This window comes from Bombina bombina, chromosome 3, assembly GCF_027579735.1.
Source record: "Bombina bombina isolate aBomBom1 chromosome 3, aBomBom1.pri, whole genome shotgun sequence".
In the NCBI taxonomy this organism is placed as follows: domain Eukaryota; kingdom Metazoa; phylum Chordata; class Amphibia; order Anura; family Bombinatoridae; genus Bombina; species Bombina bombina.
In genome coordinates, this window is record NC_069501.1 from 634021664 (window position 1) to 634041831 (window position 20168).

General features: G+C 38.5%; 2 protein-coding genes across 2 annotated transcripts in view; both read left to right on the forward strand.

Annotated features, from left to right (window-relative positions):
- LOC128652459 (uncharacterized) overlaps window positions 1–3594 on the forward strand; it is a 321251-nt gene extending 317657 nt beyond the window's left edge. The window contains exon 8 of the mRNA XM_053705396.1: window positions 3402–3594. Within this exon, the coding sequence (XP_053561371.1) occupies window positions 3402–3594 (193 nt within the window). The remainder of the gene's footprint in view (window positions 1–3401) is intronic.
- Window positions 3595–5496: 1902 nt separating this feature from the next.
- LOC128652460 (uncharacterized) overlaps window positions 5497–20168 on the forward strand; it is a 186002-nt gene continuing 171330 nt past the window's right edge. Inside the window, exons 1-2 of the mRNA XM_053705398.1 lie at window positions 5497–5644; window positions 11562–11740. Coding sequence (XP_053561373.1) covers window positions 5497–5644; window positions 11562–11740 — 327 coding nt within the window. The remainder of the gene's footprint in view (window positions 5645–11561; window positions 11741–20168) is intronic.

The window sequence follows — 20168 nt, forward strand, 5'->3', positions numbered from 1 at the left end:
CTTCGTTTGGAGGACTCTTTGGCGCCCCCCCCCCCTGCATAATTTGATCTATTTAAATTTGAGATCGGGTTGGGAGATCTCGCCTTTTTCGGAGGGGCTTGAGTGGATGGCTCTTTTTGGAGCTTGAGATACACATCAGCTATACGGTCACATTTTATCTAAACTTTCAATAGCCCTTAAAAGGGCCTTTTGCTGGGCATTGCCCCAAAGTAATCAGCTCTTTTACCTGTAAAAAAAAAAATACAAACAACCCCCCCAACAGTAAAATCCACCACCCACAAAACTAACCCCCCAAATAAAATACTAACTAAAAATACCTAAGCTCCCCATTGCCCTGAAAAGGGCATTTCGATGGGCATTGTCCTTAAAAGGGCATTTAGCTCTATTGCAACCCAAAGCCCTAACCTAAAAAATAAACCCACCCAATACACCCTTAAAGAAGATTGACTTACTGTTCTGTAGACCGGACATCCATGCTCAAGGAAGCGGCAGAAGTCTTCATCCAACCAGGCCAAAGTCCTCAACGAAGCCGGGAGAAGTCTTCATCCAAGCCGGGCGAAGTGGTCCTCCAGACGGGCAGAAGTCTTCATCCAGACGGCATCTTCTATCTTCATCCATCCGACGCGGAGCGGGTCCATCTTTAAGACATCCGACGCGGAGCATCCTGTTCATCCAGAGTCTTCTTACTGAATGAAGGTTCCTTTAAATTACGTTATCCAAGATGGCGTCCCTTAGATTCCGATTGGCTGATAGAATTCTATCAGCATATCGGAATTAAGGTAGAAAAAATCCTATTGGCTGATGCAGCCAATAGAATGCAAGCTCAATCCTATTGGCTGATTGTAAAAGCCAATAGGATTGAACTTCAATCCTATTGGCTGATTGCATCAGCCAATAGGATTTTTTCTACCTTAATTCCGATTGGCTGATAGAATTATCTCAGCCAATCGGAATCTAAGGGACGCCATCTTGGATGACGTCATTTAAAGGAACCTTCATTCAGTAAGAAGACTCAGGATGAAGAGGATGCTCCGCGTCGGATATCTTGAAGATGGACCCGCTCTGCGTCGGATGGATGAAGATAGAAGATGCCGTCTGGATGAAGAATTCTGCCTGTCTGGTGGACCACTTTGCCTGGCTTGGATGAAGACTTCTGCCGCTACCTTGAGGATGGATGTTCGGTCTTCAGAACAGTAAGTCGATCTTCAGGGGGTTAGTTTTAGGTTTTTTAAGGGTGTATTGGGTGGGATTATTTTTTAGGTTAGGGTTTTGGGCTGCAATAGAGCTAAATGCCCTTTTAAGGGCAATGCCCACCCAAATTCCCTTTACAGGGCAATGGGGAGCTTAGGTTTTTTTAGTTAGTATTTTATTTGGGGGGCTGGTTGTGTGGGTGGTGGGTTTTACTGTTGGGGGGTGTTTGTATTTTTTTTTTACAGGAAAAAGAGCTGATTTCTTTGGGGCAATGCCCCGCAAAAGGCCCTTTTAAGGGCTATTGGTAGTTTAGTTTAGGCTAGGGATTTTTTTTTTGGGGGGGGGGATTTTTTTATTTTGATAGGGCTATTAGATTAGGTGTAATTAGATTAAAGATCTGTAATTTGTTTTTTATTTTCTGTAATTTAGTGTTTTTTTCGTGATTTAGCTAATTTTATTTAATTTATTTAATTGTATTTAATTTAGAGAATTAATTTAATTATAGAGTAGTGTTAGGTGTTATTGTAACTTAGGTTAGGTTTTATTTTACAGGTAAATTTGACTATTTAGTAACTATTCTACCTAGTTAAAATAAATACAAACTTGCCTGTAAAATAAAAATAAACCCTAAGATAGCTACAATGTAACTGTTAGTTATATTGTAGCTATCTTAGGGTTTATTTTATAGGTAAGTATTTAGTTTTAAATAGGAATAATGTAGTGAATGATAGTAATTTTATTTAGATTTATTTAAATTATATTTCAATTAGGGGGTGTTAGGGTTAGATTTAGGGGTTAATAAATTTAATATAGTGGCAGCGACATTGGGGGCTGCAGATTAGGGGTTAATAAGTGTAGGTAGGTTGCGACGACATTGGGGGCGAGAGATTAGAGGTTAATAAATATAATGTTGGTGGTGGTGATGTTGGGGGCAGCAGATTAGGGGTTCATAAGTATAATGTAGGTGGCGCAATGTCCGGAGCGGCAGATTAGGGGTTAATAAGTATAATGCAAGTGTCGGCAATGTCGGGGGCAGCAGATTAGGAGTTAATAAGTGTAAGATTAGGGGTGTTTAGACTCGGGGTTCATGTTAGGGTGTTAGGTGTAAACATAAAATTTGTTTCTCTATAGGAATCAATGGAGCTGCGTTACTGAGTTTTACGCTGCTTTTTGGCAGGTGTTAGACTTTTTCTCAGCCGGCTCTCCCCATTGATGTCTATGGGGAAATTGTGCACAAGCACGTACGACCAACTCACCGCTGATTTAATCAGCGCTGGTATTGGAGTGCGGTATGGAGCACAATTTTGCTCTACGCTCACTTCTTGCCTTTTAACGCCGGGTTTACAAAAACCTGTATTACCAGCGCTGCAGGTAAGTGAGCGGAGAGACAAAACTGCTCATTAGCACCGCACAGCTCCTAACGCAAAACTCGTAATGGTCAGAAGGTCAGAACAATAGCAGGCTCTAGTGTTTTTTAAATACTTTTACAGGGATAAGAACATTTATGAAATCTTTTTTTTTTTCTCCTAAAAGTTCTTTATTTTTTGTTAGCTTTAAGTAATTTAACTGTCTCAGTTTCAAGTTATGAGCGAATGTTAACCTAGCTCCAGAATTGTCAGGGCTTTACAAGTAAATGATAATTATAACAATCAGTGCAGGGTATGGTATACCTTTAGTGATTTCATAGTTATCAGTAGTGTTGGAAAAGGAACACAATTGCTATTTGTTCCAAATGCAAGAGAATAGTCCATTACACATTTAATTTAGGGACAGAAAATAAATGATATAATATATATAAAATGATAGCTAATTTTCACCATTGAGTTCTGCAAAAAACAAGCCATAACTGCAATCACAAGGTTTCTCTCATGTCTTTAAAAAGACTTCTATTTTCTGCAGAAGCACATTTCTTCCCTTTCTGCTGAGCTGAACTCCTGCCAGATAGTCTTGCTTCATTCCCAAAGGAGCATTATTTCCAGGAACACAATTGCAACATCTGCTGTATCTGATTAGCTAGTTCTAAAGAAACTCCCTCAATCTATAGACATGTTTTCCAAGATTAAGATCATTTTCTCAACATGATAATTGGCTGCATTGCAGTCTCAGAGACAAATCACATATTCTGCTTCAGATAATAAATTTGTCATGATTAAACTGTACCCTCCGCTGCAAAGTCAGTAAGTTACATGTTGCACAAATTATTTCCCCAGAATGATTGAGATAGAGGCAAGAAAGAAATATGGCAAAACATTGGAACACAAACTTGCCGAGTTTAAACTTAGGAGTGCAACAAGATCTCCAATATCAGGTCTTATAGAAAATGCAGTGGTGGAGGTGAGTGAAAAAAATAATCACATGCATGATATAAACTGTGAAGGAGTTGCTTTTCTCCAGTTCTTGTAACATGGCATAGATTCTGGTCACATTACCTATGCCCAATAGGCTTCTGTAAAATTTCCAGGTCACTATTGAGCAACCTTTATGAGGTGGCCTTATGATTTGCAGCCACCAATCAGCAAGCGCTACCCAGGGTCTGAACCAAAAATGGGCCGGCTCATAAGCTTACATTCCTGCTTTTTCAAATAAAGATACCAAGAGAACAAAGAAAATTTGATAATAGGAGTGAATTAGAAAGTTGCTTAAGATTACATGCTCTATCTGAATCATGGGAAAAAATTTTTGGGTTTAATATCCCTCTATCCTTGGCACCCCAGAAGTTTTAAAACTGCATTTCCCATGATGTTTAGGCATTCTGTAGTCTAGTTTAGCATTATGGGAAATGTAATTCCGAAACATCAGGGGTGCCAAGGTTAGCCATCACTGCTATATATTATTCCTTCAGGGCTTTTGTATTATGTAAATTTAAACTGTTTTAACTAGTAAAGCTTCAGGATTCTGTTGTGCAAGTTATTATTTCAGATGATTTAAAACTTAGTAAACAATGTAGTAAGGCAGCGAGTAAGGCTAGCAGAATGCTTGGATGTATTGGTAGAGGTATTTGCAGCAGAAATAGTAAGGTTCTTATGCCACTTTATAGATCATTAGTTAGGCCTCATCTTGAGTATTGTGTGCAGTTCTGGAGGCCATATCTTCAGAAGGATATTAACAAACTTGAATCTGTGCAAAGGAGGGCTACCAAAATGGTACATGGTCTAAAAAATAAAACTTACCAGGATAGGCTCAATGACCTAAATATGTATAGCTTAGAGGAGAGAAGGGAAAGAGGTGATATGATAGCAACTTTCAAGTACATTAAAGGGTTTAGTAAAACTGAGGCTGTGGGTATTTTACATAAAATGGAAAATTCAAGAACAAGGGGTCATGAGCTCAAGCTAAAGGGTAGTAGATTCAGGAGTAATTTGAGGAAGCACTTCTTTACAGAAAGAGTGATTGATTTATGGAATAAACTTCCTCAAGAGGTAGTAGCAACAAACACTGTGGGGGACTTTAAAAATGCATGGGACAAGCATAGGGCTATCCTACGAACTAGATAAGTTTATACTGTTAGGTAAGGTGGGGCAGACTTGCTGGGCCTATGGCTCTTATCTGCCGTCAATATCTATGTTTCTATGTTTCTATGTTTCTATGTTAACACAAAGTGCAAACTACATCTGCAAAAATCCGGTAACATCAGTGATCTGTGAAAGTGCACTGCTTCTATTGCAAGATGCAACAATATGTGTGTTTAAAGATGGCGGCGCCAGTATAAAGATGCAGAGCTTTACCAACTGGCTTTTGTAATGAGTTAAAATAAGAGAACGGCTTTATAGAGCCCTGCAGGTACAGGAGGTAAAACAAAAGCTTGGTCAGTAGTTACAATGCTACTGTAGTTTACTGTCCCTTAAAGGGACACTGAACCCAATTTTTTTATTTTGGGATTCAGATAAAGCATGCAATTTTAAGCAACTTTCTTATTGACTCCTTATATCAAATTGTCTTCATTCTCTTGGTATCTTTATTTGAAATGCAAGAATATAAGTTTAGATGCCGGCCCATTTTTGGTGAACAAACTGGGTTGTTCTTGCTGATTGGTGGATAAATTCACCCACCAATAAACAAGTGCTTTCCATGGTTCTGAACCCAAAAATAGCTTAGATGGCTTTTTTTTTTTTAAATAAAGAAAGCAAGAGAATGAAGAAAAATTGATAATAGGTGTAAATTAGAACGTTGCTTAAAATTGCATGCTCTATCTGAATCACGAAAGAAAAAATTTGGGTTCAGTGTCCCTTTAAATATGATGTATATCTGTATTTGAAATCGAGATTAATACATTTTATCTTGCAGAGATTTGGAAGCACTCCCTGTATGCAGAGGCTTGCAACTGATGAACAAATGATTTTAGAGTCAAGCAAGTCGTTAAATGTGCTTTATGTATATGATGGCACATATGAGCCTTACCTCATTCACTGGCTTTTTCCGCTTCAAATAGCATTCAAACAGGCGCCACCTACGGGTAAAGTTACAAAGCATTGCAAAACTGTACACTAGAATTAGGTTTAGTTTACATAGTTGATAATACAAGAATATATACATCAAACTTGCTTCCATTGAACATTATAAATTTTTAATAAAGACAAAAAGATAGAACTATTTTGCTAATTATTTTTTCTTGCGTGTTGCTGAACATATGGGGCCGATTTATCAAGCTCCGTATGGTGCTTAATGACCCTGTTTTCGTGAGAGCCTTCAGGCTCGCCAGAAACACAAGTTATGAAGCAGCGGTCTAAGGACCGCTGCTCCATAACTTGTCCGCCTGCTCTGAGGCCGCAGACAGAAATCAACCCAATCGAATACGATCGGGTTGATTGACACCCCCTGCTAGCAGCCGATTGGCCGCGAATCTGCAAGGGGCGGCATTGTGAACTGCTGGTGCAATGATAAATGCCGACAGCGTATGCTGTCAGCATTTATCGTTGTGCAGCAGACATGATACGCTACATTGTATCTTGTCCTCTCGCACTATAATAAATCTACCCCATGGTTTTAACATAAATAATTTGCAATGTTATTAAAGACATGAATCCCAACATTTTTCTTTCATGATTCTGATAGAGTATACAGTTTCTAACAACTTTCCAATGTACTTCTTTTAGCTAATTTGCTTTGTTCTCTTGGTATCCTTTGTTAAAAAGTATACCTAGGTAGACTCAGAAGCTGGGTGCTAGCTGCTGATTGGAGGCTGCATATATATCCCTCTTGGAATTGGCTTACTGGTGTGTTCAGCTGGCTCCCAGTAGTTCTTTTCTGCTCCTTCAAGAAAGGGCACCAAAGGAATGAAGCAACATTTATAATAGAAGTAAATTGGAGAGTTGTTTACAAATGTATGATCTATCTGAATCACGAAAATGTTGGGGTTTCATGTCCCTTTATATAAAATAAAGGTATGGAGAATGGGAGAGGCAGCCAATGTGTATTTTTCTACCAGAGTGTATATTAGTGCATATAGAGTGTATAAATCTTATGGCTAGATTTAGAGTTTTGTCGGTAACGACCCGCATAGCTAACGCATGTTTTTTCCCCCCCGCACCTTTTAAATACCGCTGGTATTTAGAGTTCACAGAATGGCTGCGTTAGTCTCCAAAAAAGGAGCGTAGAGCATAATTTACCGCCACTGCAACTCTCAATACCAGCGGTGCTTACGGACGCGGCCAGCTTCAAAAACGTGCTCGTGCACGATTCCCCCATAGGAAACAATGGGGCTGTTTGAGCTGAAAAAAAACCTAACACCTGCAAAAAAGCAGCGTTAAGCTCCTAACGCAGCCCCATTGTTTCCTATGCGGAAACACTTCCTAAGTCTGCACCTAACACTCTAACATGTACCCCGAGTCTAAACACCCCTAACCTTACACTTATAAACCCCTAATCTGCTGCCCCCGCTATCGCTGACCCCTGCATATTATTATTAACCCCTAATCTGCCGCTCCGTACACCGCCGCAACCTACGTTATCCCTATGTACCCCTAATCTGCTGCCCCTAACACTGCCGACCCCTATATTATATTTATTAACCCCTAATCTGCCGCCCCCAACGTCGCCTCCACCTACCTACAATAATTAACCCCTAATCTGCCGACCGGACCTCACCGCTACTCTAATAAATGTATTAACCCCTAAAGCTAAGTCTAACCCTAACACTAACACCCCCCTAAGTTAATTATAATTTAAATCTAACGAAATAAATTAACTCTTATTAAATAAATTATTCCTATTTAAAGCTAAATACTTACCTGTAAAATAAACCCTAATATAGCTACAATATAAATTATAATTATATTGTAGCTATTTTAGGATTAATATTTATTTTACAGGCAACTTGGTATTTATTTTAACTAGGTACAATAGCTATTAAATAGTTAAGAACTATTTAATAGTTACCTAGTTAAAATAATTACAAAATTACCTGTAAAATAAATCCTAACCTAAGTTACAATTAAACCTAACACTACACTATCAATAAATAAATTAAATAAACTACCTACAATTATCTACAATTAAACCTAACACTACACTATCAATAAATTAATTAAATACAATACCTACAAATAAATACAATGAAATAAACTAACTAAAGTACAAAAAATAAAAAAGAACTAAGTTACAAAAAATAAAAAAATATTTACAAACATTAGAAAAATATTTACAAACATTAGAAAAATATTACAACAATTTTAAACTAATTATGCCTACTCTAAGCCCCCTAATAAAATAACAAAGACCCCCAAAATAAAAAAATGCCCTACCCTATTCTAAAATTAAAATAGAAAAGCTCTTTTACCTTACCAGCCCTGAAAAGGGCCCTTTGCGGGGCATGCCCCAAAGAATTCAGCTCTTTTGCCTGTAAAAAAAACCCATACAATACCCCCCCCAACATTACAACCCACCACCCACATACCCCTAATCTAACCCAAACCCCCCTTAAATAAACCTAACACTAAGCCCCTGATGATCTCCCTACCTTGTCTTAACCACGCCGGGTTCACCGATCGATCCAGAAGAGCCTCCGATGTCTTGATCCAAGCCCAAGCGGGGGGCTGAAGATGTCCATGATCCGGCTGAAGTCTTCATCCAAGCGGGAGCTGAAGAGGTCCATGATCCGACTGAAGTCTTCTATCAAGCGGCATCTTCAATCTTCTTTCTTCCGGATCCATGTAGTTCATCCTGCCGATGCGGAACATCCATCTTCACCGACGACTTCCCGACGAATGACGGTTCCTTTAAGGGACGTCATCCAAGATGGCGTCCCTCGAATTCCGATTGGCTGATAGGATTCTATCGGCCAATCGGAATTAAGGTAGGAAAATTCTGATTGGCTGATGGAATCAGCCAATCAGATTCAAGTTCAATCCGATTGGCTGATCCAATCAGCCAATCAGATTGAGCTTGCATTCTATTGGCTGTTCCGATCAGCCAATAGAATGCAAGCTCAATCTGATTGGCTGATCGGATCAGCCAATCGGATTGAACTTGAATCTGATTGGCTGATTCCATCAGCCAATCAGAATTTTCCTACCGTAATTCCGATTGGCTGATAGAATCCTATCAGCCAATCGGAATTCGAGGGACGCCATCTTGGATGACGTCCCTTAAAGGAACCGTCATTCGTTGGGAAGTCGTCGGTGAAAATGGATGTTCCGCGTCGGCGGGATGAACTACATGGATCCGGAAGAAAGAAGATTGAAGATGCCGCTTGATAGAAGACTTCAGTCGGATCATGGACCTCTTCAGCTCCCGCTTGGATGAAGACTTCAGCCGGATCATGGACATCTTCAGCCCCCCGCTTGGGCTTGGATCAAGACATCGGAGGCTCTTCTGGATCGATCGGTGAACCCGGCGTGGTGAAGACAAGGTAGGGAGATCTTCAGGGGCTTAGTGTTAGGTTTATTTAAGGGGGGTTTGGGTTAGATTAGGGGTATGTGGGTGTTGGGTTGTAATGCAGGGGGGGGGGTATTGTATGGTTTTTTTTACTGGCAAAAGAGCTGAATTCTTTGGGGCATGCCCCGCAAAGGGCCCTTTTCAGTGCTTGTAAGGTAAAAGAGCTTTTCTATTTTCATTTTAGAATAGGGTAGGGCATTTTTTTATTTTGGGGGTCTTTGTTATTTTATTAGGGGGCTTAGAGTAGGCATAATTAGTTTAAAATTGTTGTAATATTTTTCTAATGTTTGTAAATATTTTTTTATTTTTTGTAACTTAGTTCTTTTTTATTTTTTGTACTTTAGTTAGTTTATTTCATTGTATTTATTTGTAGGTATTGTATTTAATTAATTTATTGACAGTGTAGTGTTAGGTTTAATTGTAGATAATTGTAGGTAGTTTATTTAATTTATTTATTGATAGTGTAGTGTTAGGTTTAATTGTAACATAGGTTAGGATTTATTTTACAGGTAATTTTGTAATTATTTTAACTAGGTAACTATTAAATAGTTCTTAACTATTTAATAGCTATTGTACCTAGTTAAAATAAATACAAAGTTGCCTGTAAAATAAATATTAATCCTAAAATAGCTACAATATAATTATAATTTATATTGTAGCTATATTAGGGTTTATTTTACAGGTAAGTATTTAGCTTTAAATAGGAATAATTTAGGGTTAGGGTTAGAATTAGCTTTAGGGGTTAAAAAATGTATTAGAGTAGCGGTGAGGTCCAGTCGGCAGATTAGGGGTTACTGCTTGAAGTTAGGTGGCGGCGATGTTAGGGAGGGCAGATTAGGGGTTAATACTATTTATTAAAGGGTTATTGAGGCAGGAGTGAGGCGGATTAGGGGTTAATACATTTATTATAGTAGCGGTGAGGTCCGGTCGGAAGATTAGGGGTTAATAAGTGTAGGTAGGTGGAGGCGACGTTGGCGGCGGCAGATTAGGGGTTAATAAATATGTAGGTGTCGGCGGTATTAGGGGCAGCAGATTAGGGGTACATAGGGATAATGTAGGTTGCGGCGGTGTGCGGTCGGCAGATTAGGGGTTAAAAATTTTTATCGAGTGGCGGCAATGTGGGGGGACCTCGGTTTAGGGGTACATAGGTAGTTTATGGGTGTTAGTGTACTTTAGAGCACAGTAGTTAAGAGCTTTATGAACCAGCGTTAGCCCAGAAAGCTCTTAACTCCTGACTTTTTTCTGCGGCTGGAGTTTTGTCGTTAGATTTCTAACGCTCACTTCAGCCAAGACTCTAAATACCGGCGTTAGAAAGATCCCATTGAAAAGATAGGATACGCAATTGGCGTAGGGGGATCTGCGGTATGGAAAAGTCGCGGCTGGAAAGTGAGCGTTAGACCCTTTCCTGACTGACTCTAAATACCAGCGGGCGGTAAAAACCAGCGTTAGGAGCCTCTAACACTGGTTTTGACGGCTACCGCCAAACTCTAAATCTAGGCGTTAGGTAGTCAAATTGCTATGCTCCAGCTGTATAATGATAAAAAATAATTTGTAAACTTCAGTAGAGAACTATAGAGTTTGATAGCTTGTTACATGTTTATACAATATGTTATCCCCTGCTGTAAATCTTTATAAGCTCTCCTCACTGGCAAAATTCACTAAAAGGTTGCTCCACCTTCACTGGCTGCCAACATCCTTTCCATGCCGCTTATTCACCAACCATCACTCATTTCTCTATTCTTTAGAGAATCAGCTGCATGGAATAACATAAAACTGGTGAAGCTGAAGGATCTAGTGACATCTGTTAGTGAATTTAGCCGCCTGTATATTTTCTTATACTGGCTATTCAAAACCATATGCACCTTTTAACATTTCTAGTTTAAAAATAAACTCTTATTTACTCAAAGTCGAAGATGATTTAGCACAAAACAAAATGTCTAATGCACACACACATGCAATATAAACATTTAGTGACAGTTTAAGAAGTATACTCATCAGAGGATGATAGTTGATCCATCTTATTAATAATCTCCCAAATATCCTGCAGGTTTAGGCTAGTGGCAGTTTGGTAGCTCTGCCCTCACAGTACCTCCCACAGTTCTTTCTGCTTTATAAATTCCCTGGTTCAGCAAAGTGAAATGAAGGGCCACTTAGCCATAACCTAAAGCCATGATCATGCCCATATCACACCCAACTCTGCCCCTGCCACATCCAATCTCCATAAAATTGCTGTGGCTCCACCATTGAGTCTCTTTGATTCAGCTTCCAGTCCCAGGAAAAATTAGTTGGTATCTAATTCTTGATTTAATAAATAATGTCACTTAGTTTGAATTTAACAGACAATATTAAAATCTGCTCATCTTTTTTTTATCTCAATAAAGAAATATAATATGCTATTTTATCACTCTCTCTTCTAACATTTAGACTTGAACAATGGTTGCTTTGATCTACTGTAAATATGTCTCCCCCATTGTTAAACCCATTTGTCTACATTCCAGCTGAGCATTCATATGAATTGTCGATGTACTTACATATTTTGGCAAAAAACATCTACCCATCTTGGTTGGAAATATTTGCAATGGCAGAACGAGTTATGACTACCCTTGAAAAAGAAGACAGAGAGCTCTTTGCTCATCTCCAGTACAGTTTCCAAAGGAATATAACATTTGACCCAAAAGTAGGTTGGTTTGAAAATGTGTCAAGAAAATAGATAATTGTTGCAGTTCAACATATTCTGTTTTTATTTCTTCAGTACAATGCACTTATATTCACATACACTTATTTCTAATGTACCACTTAAATATAAGCTATGAATTATTTATTTCCTAAAACACAGAGAGTCCCCAACGTCATTCCAATTACTAGTGGGGATATTCACTCCTGGCCAGCAGGAGGAGGCAAAGAGCACCCCAGCAAAGCTGTTAAGTGTCACTTCCCCTACCCATAACCCCCAGTCATTCTCTTTGCCTCTGTCAATGGAGAATGTGCGAAGTTAGGTGCCTGAAGATATTGATTCCCTTTTCGGATGCTTTTCCCTGCAAGCAAGGATTTTTGAGTAAGAGTAGTGGTGGCTTTTAAGCAGTTAGAAAGTAGTGAGGTGGTCCTTGCTTGGTTTTCTAACATATGTTGCTGCCCTTGGTGTAGAAAGCCAAAGTTGGTTACTCTGTTCTTTCTTTTTCTACAGGTCTCTGTAAGGAGTATGTGTCCTTTCACGCCTTGTGAGGTGTCTTCCTGCCAGACAGCTGGATTTGCAGGTAAGTGCTTTTGTCTTCTAGGTCTTGGAGACTTGCACTTCAGAGGATTTTACAGCAATAAAAACATAAGGCAATGGTGGAAATCAAATTCCAAAATGAAGACTGCTGCAATTGTTCCACAATCCAAGCGTGTAATCCAACGTTTAGAGTCCACATTTTATTAAATTATGGCTGAGGTGGACTCTAAACGTTGGATTACACGCTTGGATTGTGGAACAATTGCAGCAGTCTTCATTTTGGAATTTGATTTCCACCATTGCCTCATATGTTTTTATTGTTTGTAAGTAGCCATTTGTCTTAGCGCACTTACCGTTCAATAAATTGTACTGCACTTGAGTCAGGCTGCACCTGTCCTGATTTTTGTTCTTTTAGTTTGCGATTGTGGGGTACTTCGATTTAGGGGTATAAGGATTAGTGGTTAGGCACGGCAGTTCTATTCTAAGGGATCCTTTACTACATTGCCAAAATGGGCAGCGGTGCTGAGTATTATCTATAGCCAGCATCGCCATCCAATGGCATGAATAGTCAACACCTCTCAGCGAAGCATCCTGTTAGCCACTATGTCGGGAGCTTAGAAATATATTTTGCCACTTCGTAGCACTTTTAATCATGGCGGCCTCTGTGTGTTTGAATGTGGCTGGAAAAGTCACACACAGCACATGTAAATATGCCCATGAAACAGTAATTACTTATATTAGAAGTTTACAGCAAATATGCTTCTATTCAAAAAAAGAATTGCATTTATGCACCTTTCAGTTTTAAATGTTATGTCCCTTTAAGTAAGATATCTTATTAACAATTGCCCTAGTTTCCTGTTAATCTTTGGAGAATTGTCTTTATACTTTTGACACTTCATTAACAAGATGAGTTTACAAATGCAGAGAATTTTATTGCAATTGTTACTGTTATTTCAATTTTCTATATTATGTTCTGTATTGTATAACGGTTATGCCACCTTTTTTGTCAGTATATGCAATTTTAAATACCTTTCTAATTTACTTCTATTATCTAATTTGCTTGGTTCTCTTGATATCCTTTGTTGAAAAGTTTTTAAATAGGCTCAGTATCTGCTGATTGGTGGCTGCAGATACATGCCTTGTGTGATTGGCTCACCCATGTGCATTACTATTTCTTCAACAAATGATATATGAAGAATGAAGCAAATTAGATAATAGAAGAAATTTGGAATGTTGTTTAAAATTGTATTCTCTATCTGAATAATGAAAGAAAGAAATTGAGTTCCATGTCCCTTTAAGACTTCTAATACATTGATCTGCAGCACCAATATGTTAGGACGTTTACCATCTCTGATATAAGCCAAGGATTAAACAGTTACATATTTAATGGCTTTAATGATCTTTTAAAAATATGTAATACAACAGTAGATTTGCTTTTGGTTTGATATCATCATCAACATATTAAACTGTGAGTAAAGTGGTTTATATCATTTTAAAAAATGTTAACAATTCATGTTTAGAAACATGTTTACAATCAAATTAGATGCTCCATATTACTGTAATGAATCATAGTTGACGTTATTATTCTAAAAGTCAAATGCTTGTGGTTGTTCATTGTATGACAGGTAGGTGGTACCTATACAGTATGTACATTATTGGTAAATATTTATTAAAATAGCCTGGATATACATTTATGTTCAACTTTAAAAAAAAAGATCCAACTAAAAGGATCTTATTGAGCTCATTAATAGTTGATGTATCATGTAATTCAGGAGTCTCCATACATGGGAAAATGTGATATATGGTGTTATGTGATATGTATGCAAGAACCATGTATGGCAAGGTAATGACTTCTATATGCTCTTCCTTAGATGAAGGAATTTTATTACGGCACCTGAAAAATAAGAAAAAATAACGCCTAGATTTAGAGTTCTGCATTAGCCATCAAAAGCAGCGTTAAGGGGTCCTAACGCTGCTGTTGGCCGCCCGCTGGTATTTAGAGTCAGCCAGGTAAAGGTGTACCGCTCACTTTCAAGCCGCGACTCTTCCATACCGCAGATCCCCTTACGCCAATTGCGTATATTATCTTTTCAATGGGATCTTCCTAACGCCGGTATTTAGAGTCTTGGCTGAAGTGAGCGGTACACCCACTACCGACAAGACTCCTACCGCCCATGGAAAGGCTGTAGTTAAGAGCTTTATGGGCTAACGCCAGTATATAAAGCTCTTAACTACAGTGCTCTAAAGTACACTAACAACCATAAACTACCTATGTACCCCTAAACCGAGGTCCCCCCACATCGCCGCCACTATAATAAATATTTTTAACCCTAATCTGCCGACTGCACATCGCCGACACCTACATTATCCCTATGAACCCCTAATCTGCTGCCCCTAACATCGCCGACACCTACATAATATTTATTAACCCCTAATCTGCCCCCCCAACGTCGCCGCTACCTTACCTACACTTATTAACCCCTAATCTGCCGACCGGACATCGCCGCCACTATAATAAATGTATTAACACCTAAACCGCTGTACTCCCGCCTCACAAACACTAGAATAAATTGTATTAACGCCTAATCTGCCCCCCCCCCCCCCAATGTCGCCGCCACCTAACTTCAAGTATTAACCCCTAATCTGCTGACCGGACCTCGCCGCTACTATAATAAATGTATTAACCCCTAAAGCTAAGCCTAACCCTAACACCCCCCTAAATTAAAAATAATTTTAATCTAACAAAATAAATTAGCTCTTATTAACTAAAGTATTCCTATTTAAAGCTAAATACTTGGCATGCCCCAAAGTAATCAGCTCTTTTGACTGTAAAAAAAATACAACCCCCCCAACATTAAAACCCACCACCCACATACCCCTACTCCAACCCAACCCCAACGGAGCCATCTTCTTCCCAGCCGACGCGGATCCATCCTCTTCAAATGACGTCTACTCGCCGAATGAAGGTTCCTTTAAATGACGTCATCCAAGATGGCGTCCCTCGAATTCCAATTGGCTGATAGGATTCTATCAGCCAATCGGAATTAAGGTAGGAAAAATCTGATTGGCTAATTCAATCAGCCAATCAGATTCAAGTTAAATCCGATTGGCTGATCCAATCAGCCAATCAGATTTTTCCTACCTTAATTCCGATTGGCTGATAGAATCCTATCAGCCAATCGGAATTCGAGGGACGCCATCTTGGATGACGTCATTTAAAGGAACCTTCATTGAAGAGGATGGATCCGCGTCGGCTGGGATGGATGAAGATAGAAGATGCCGCTTGGATGAAGATGTCTGCCGGTCCGGATGTCCTCTTCTGCCCGGATAGGATGAAGACTTCTTCCGGTCTGGATGTCCTCTTCTGCCCCATCGGATGAAGACTTCGGCCCGGCTGGGTGAAGACGACTCAAGGTAGGGAGATCTTCAGGAGGGTAGTGTTAGGTTTATTTAAGGGGGGGTTGGGTTGGAGTAGGGATACGTGGGTGGTGGGTTTTAATGTTGGGGGGGTTGTATTTTTTTTTACAGGCAAAAGAGCTGATTACTTTGGGGCATGCCCTGCAAAAAGCTCTTTTAAGGGCTGGTAAAAGAGCTGATTACTTTTTAATTTAGAATAGGGTAGGGACCTTTATTATTTTGGGGGGCTTTTTTATTTTATTAGGGGGCTTAGAGTAGGTGTAATTAGCCTAATATTCTTGTAATCTTTTTTTATTTTTTGTAATTTAGTGTGTTGTTTTTTTTTGTAATTTAGTTTAGTTTATTTAATGGTATGTAATTGTAGGTAATTTATTTAATTAATTTATTGATAGTGTAGTGTTTGGTTTAATTGTAACTTAGGTTAGGATTTATTTTACAGGTAATTTTGTAATTATTTTGCCTGTAAAATAAATATAAATCCTAAAATAGCTACAATATAATTATTCGTTATATTGTAGCTATATTACTTATTTTACAGTTAAGTATTTAGTTTTAAATAGGAATACTTTAGTTAATAAGAGTTAATTTATTTCATTAGATTAAAATTATATTTAAATTAGGGGGTGTTAGGGTTAGGGTTAGACTTAGCTTTAGGGGTTAATACATTTATTATAGTAGCGGCGATGTGCGGTCGGCAGATTAGGGGTTAATACTTGAAGTTAGGTGACAGCGACGTTGGGGGGGGGGCAGATTAGGGGTTAATAAATATAATATAGGGGTCGGCGGTGTTAGGGGCAACAGATTAGGGGTACATAGGGATAATGTAGGTTGCGGCGGTGTACGGAGCGGCAGATTAGGGGTTAATAGTATAATGCAGGTGTCAGTGATAGCGGGGACGGCAGATTAGGGGTTAATAAGTGTAAGGTTAGGGTGTTAGGTGCAGCCTTAGAAACTGTTTCCCCATAGGAAACAATGGGGCTGCGTTGGGAGCTTAACGCTGCTTTTTTGCAGGTGTTAGGTTTTTTTCAGCCCAAATTGCCCCATTGTTTCCTATGGGGAATCGTGCACGAGCACGTTTTAGCTGCTTACCGCTACCGTAAGCACGCTGGTATTGAAGGTTGAAGTGGCGGTAAATTAGGCTCAACGCAGCCTTTTTGGAGCCTAACGCAGCCCCTCAGACAACTCTAAATACCAGCGTTGTTTGGAAGCAGCGGTAGGAAAAAAAGCTGCGTTAGCTACGCGGGTCTTTACCGACAAAACTCTAAATCTAGCCGTATGTTATATAATTTCGGCTAGATTACGAGTTTTGCATTATGGCTCATAACGCTGTTTCTTCACTACCGCTGCTATTACGAGTCTTGTAGGTACAGCTGTACCGCACACTTTTTTGGCCATAACGTAACATAACTACCGCACCTTTCAAAAAGTCCTTTTTCAATGGGACTTCCATAGCGATGATATTACGAGTTTTGCCTGGGAGGCCAAAAAGTGAGGTGTACAGCCTATACCGACAAGATTCGTACCGCCATCGAAAGTCAGTAGTTATGGGTTTTGCGCTACAAAGCTGTAGCTCCGCGTTGGAAGGATGAAGATAGAAGATGCCGTCTGGATAAAGACTTCTGCTCGCCTGGAGGACGACTTCTTGCCGCTTGGATGAAGACTTCTCCCGGCTTCGTTGAGGACTTCTGCCCGCTTGGATGAAGACTTCTCCCGGCTTGATGAGGATGGATGTCTGGTCTTCAAAAACTGTAAGTGGATCTTTGGGGGTTAGTGTTAGGTTTTTTTTAAGGGTTTATTGGGTGGGTTTTATTTTTGGATTAGGGGTTTGGACAAAGAAAAAGAGCTAAATGCCCTTTTATGGGAAATGCCCATCCAAATACCCTTTTCAGGGCAATGGGGAGCTTAGGTTTTTTAGATAGGATTTTATTTGGGGTGTTTGGTTGTGTGGGTGGTGGGTTTTAATGTTGGGAGGGTTGTTTGTATTTTTTTTTACAGGTAAAAGAGCTGATTTCTTTGGGGCAATGCCCTGCAAAAGGCCCTTTTAAGGGCTATTGGCAGTTTAGTTTAGGCTAGGATTTTTTTTTATTTGGGGGGGGGCTTTTTTATTTTGATAGGGCTATTAGATTAGGTGTAATTAGTTTAAATATTTGATAATTTCTTTTTTTATTTAGTGTAATTTAGTGTTTATTTTTTATTTAGTTAATTGTATTTAATTAATGTAATTTATTTAACTGTAGTGTAATGTTAGGTGTCAGGTTATGTTTTATTTTACAGGTAAATTTGTATTTATTTTAACTAGGTAGTTAGTAAATAGTTAATAACTATTTACTAACTAGTCTACCTAGTTAAAATAAATACAAACTAAGCTGTGAAATAACAATAAAACCTAAGATAGCTACAATGTAACTATTAGTTATATTTTAGGGTTTATTTTATAGCTATGTATTTAGTTTTTAATATGAATTAGTTAGGTAATGATAGTAAGTTTTATATAGATTTTTTTTTTTTTTTTTTTTAATTTTATTTGTAACCAACAAAGGATACAAGCATACACAATATCTCATCAGCACACCTCGCAGGGTGAGTTAGAAGCAGACTGGCACATATATATACACATACATACACAAACATATATACACATATATGTAGATACAAAATCCAATTGCATTAAGTTTAAGAGTTTTCAGCGTATTAATGAGTATTCCAACAGATATACGCTCGCATCCCAATGTTGGGATTTTTATGTTATTAAACTAACAACTCAAAAAACCTCAACCTAAACTGAAAATAAAAAGTTATTCAACTAACTTAACTTGAATAACCTCAACCTAAATACAATAAAAATAAAATAAGAATTCAAACAATAAGTAACTCCCGGAGGGCATTACAGCAAAGGAGTAGCTTAGTTCAAATTTGGGTTTAACCCATAAGGAAAGAAGGCTAAATTAAGGTATTAATGTTCATCAAGATGTCAACCCAAGGATGTTCAATATACAGAAATTTTCAGTGATAAGGAGGGGGCATTGGCTAACATTGGTATGCTCACTACCAGGTCACCATTGGAGATATCTATTGGAGTAAACTGGAAGAACATCCAAGCAGAATATAATATAATAATGAGGAGTTATAGCTACCAATATGGGACAGTTTAGATAATTAAAGTAAGATATCTGACCTTGACTTTTGTAAGGATTACAATCCTATTCAACTGCAGTGAGAAGCTACTTCAGCGATTAAGACCCATCAATACTATTACAGTATAATAAAGCACGTTGATCCTGAGGGTCCCACTATATAACAAAATTCCATGAAATATTGTCTGTGATATAGATGAAACAAGTAGATATAATTGCATACAGACAAACTATATATCGCTGGTTGATTGGACGGTGTATGTAATCCTTTCGCTCACGACAATGATCAATATAAGTATATCCAAGGGGCAAAGAATTTAGTATACCTAGCAGCAAAATAAGAAGGGACTGTGGGTTTAACAAAAATGCTAAGTCGCAGAAAGTCAAATTCAATAACATGATATTATAGCATTTAAAATGTACAATTAACTATTACTATTCATTGAGCTGGATTATGGCATTGATGGTAAATTGGAATGCGTGTGCAACTTCCATTATACATAAGATATGAGTGAGAATGCATTAGCCATGATGGCATCCTACGTTCAGATTTTATAAAGTGTAGAGATTGAAAAGGACTGTATTTCTTGAAACAATTGGGAATTAAAATTTCAAGGTCCAGCCCCCATTTTGCAGTATTATACATGTACCTATATAGAAAATGAAAACATTGTTTCTTTCATGTAATTAACAAGAGTCCATGAGCTAGTGACGTATGGGATATACATTCCTACCAGGAGGGGCAAAGTTTCCCAAACCTTAAAATGCCTATAAATACACCCCTCACCACACCCACAAATCAGTTTTACAAACTTTGCCTCCAAGGGAGGTGGTGAAGTAAGTTTGTGCTAGATTCTACGTTGATATGCGCTCCGCAGCAAGTTGGAGCCCGGTTTTCCTCTCAGCGTGCAGTGAATGTCAGAGGGATGTGAAGAGAGTATTGCCTATTGAATGCAGTGATCTCCTTCTACGGGGTCTATTTCATAAGGTTCTCTGTTATCGGTCGTAGAGATTCATCTCTTACCTCCCTTTTCAGATCGACGATATACTCTTATATTTACCATTTCCTCTACTGATTCTCGTTTCAGTACTGGTTTGGCTTTCTACAAACATGTAGATGAGTGTCCTGGGGTAAGTAAGTCTTATTTTCTGTGACACTCTAAGCTATGGTTGGGCACTTTATTTATAAAGTTCTAAATATATGTATTCAAACATTTATTTGCCTTGACTCAGAATGTTCAACTTTCCTTATTTCCAGACAGTCAGTTTCATATTTGGGATTATGCATTGAATTATCATATTTTTTCTTACCTCAAAAATTTGACTTTTTTCCCTGTGGGCTG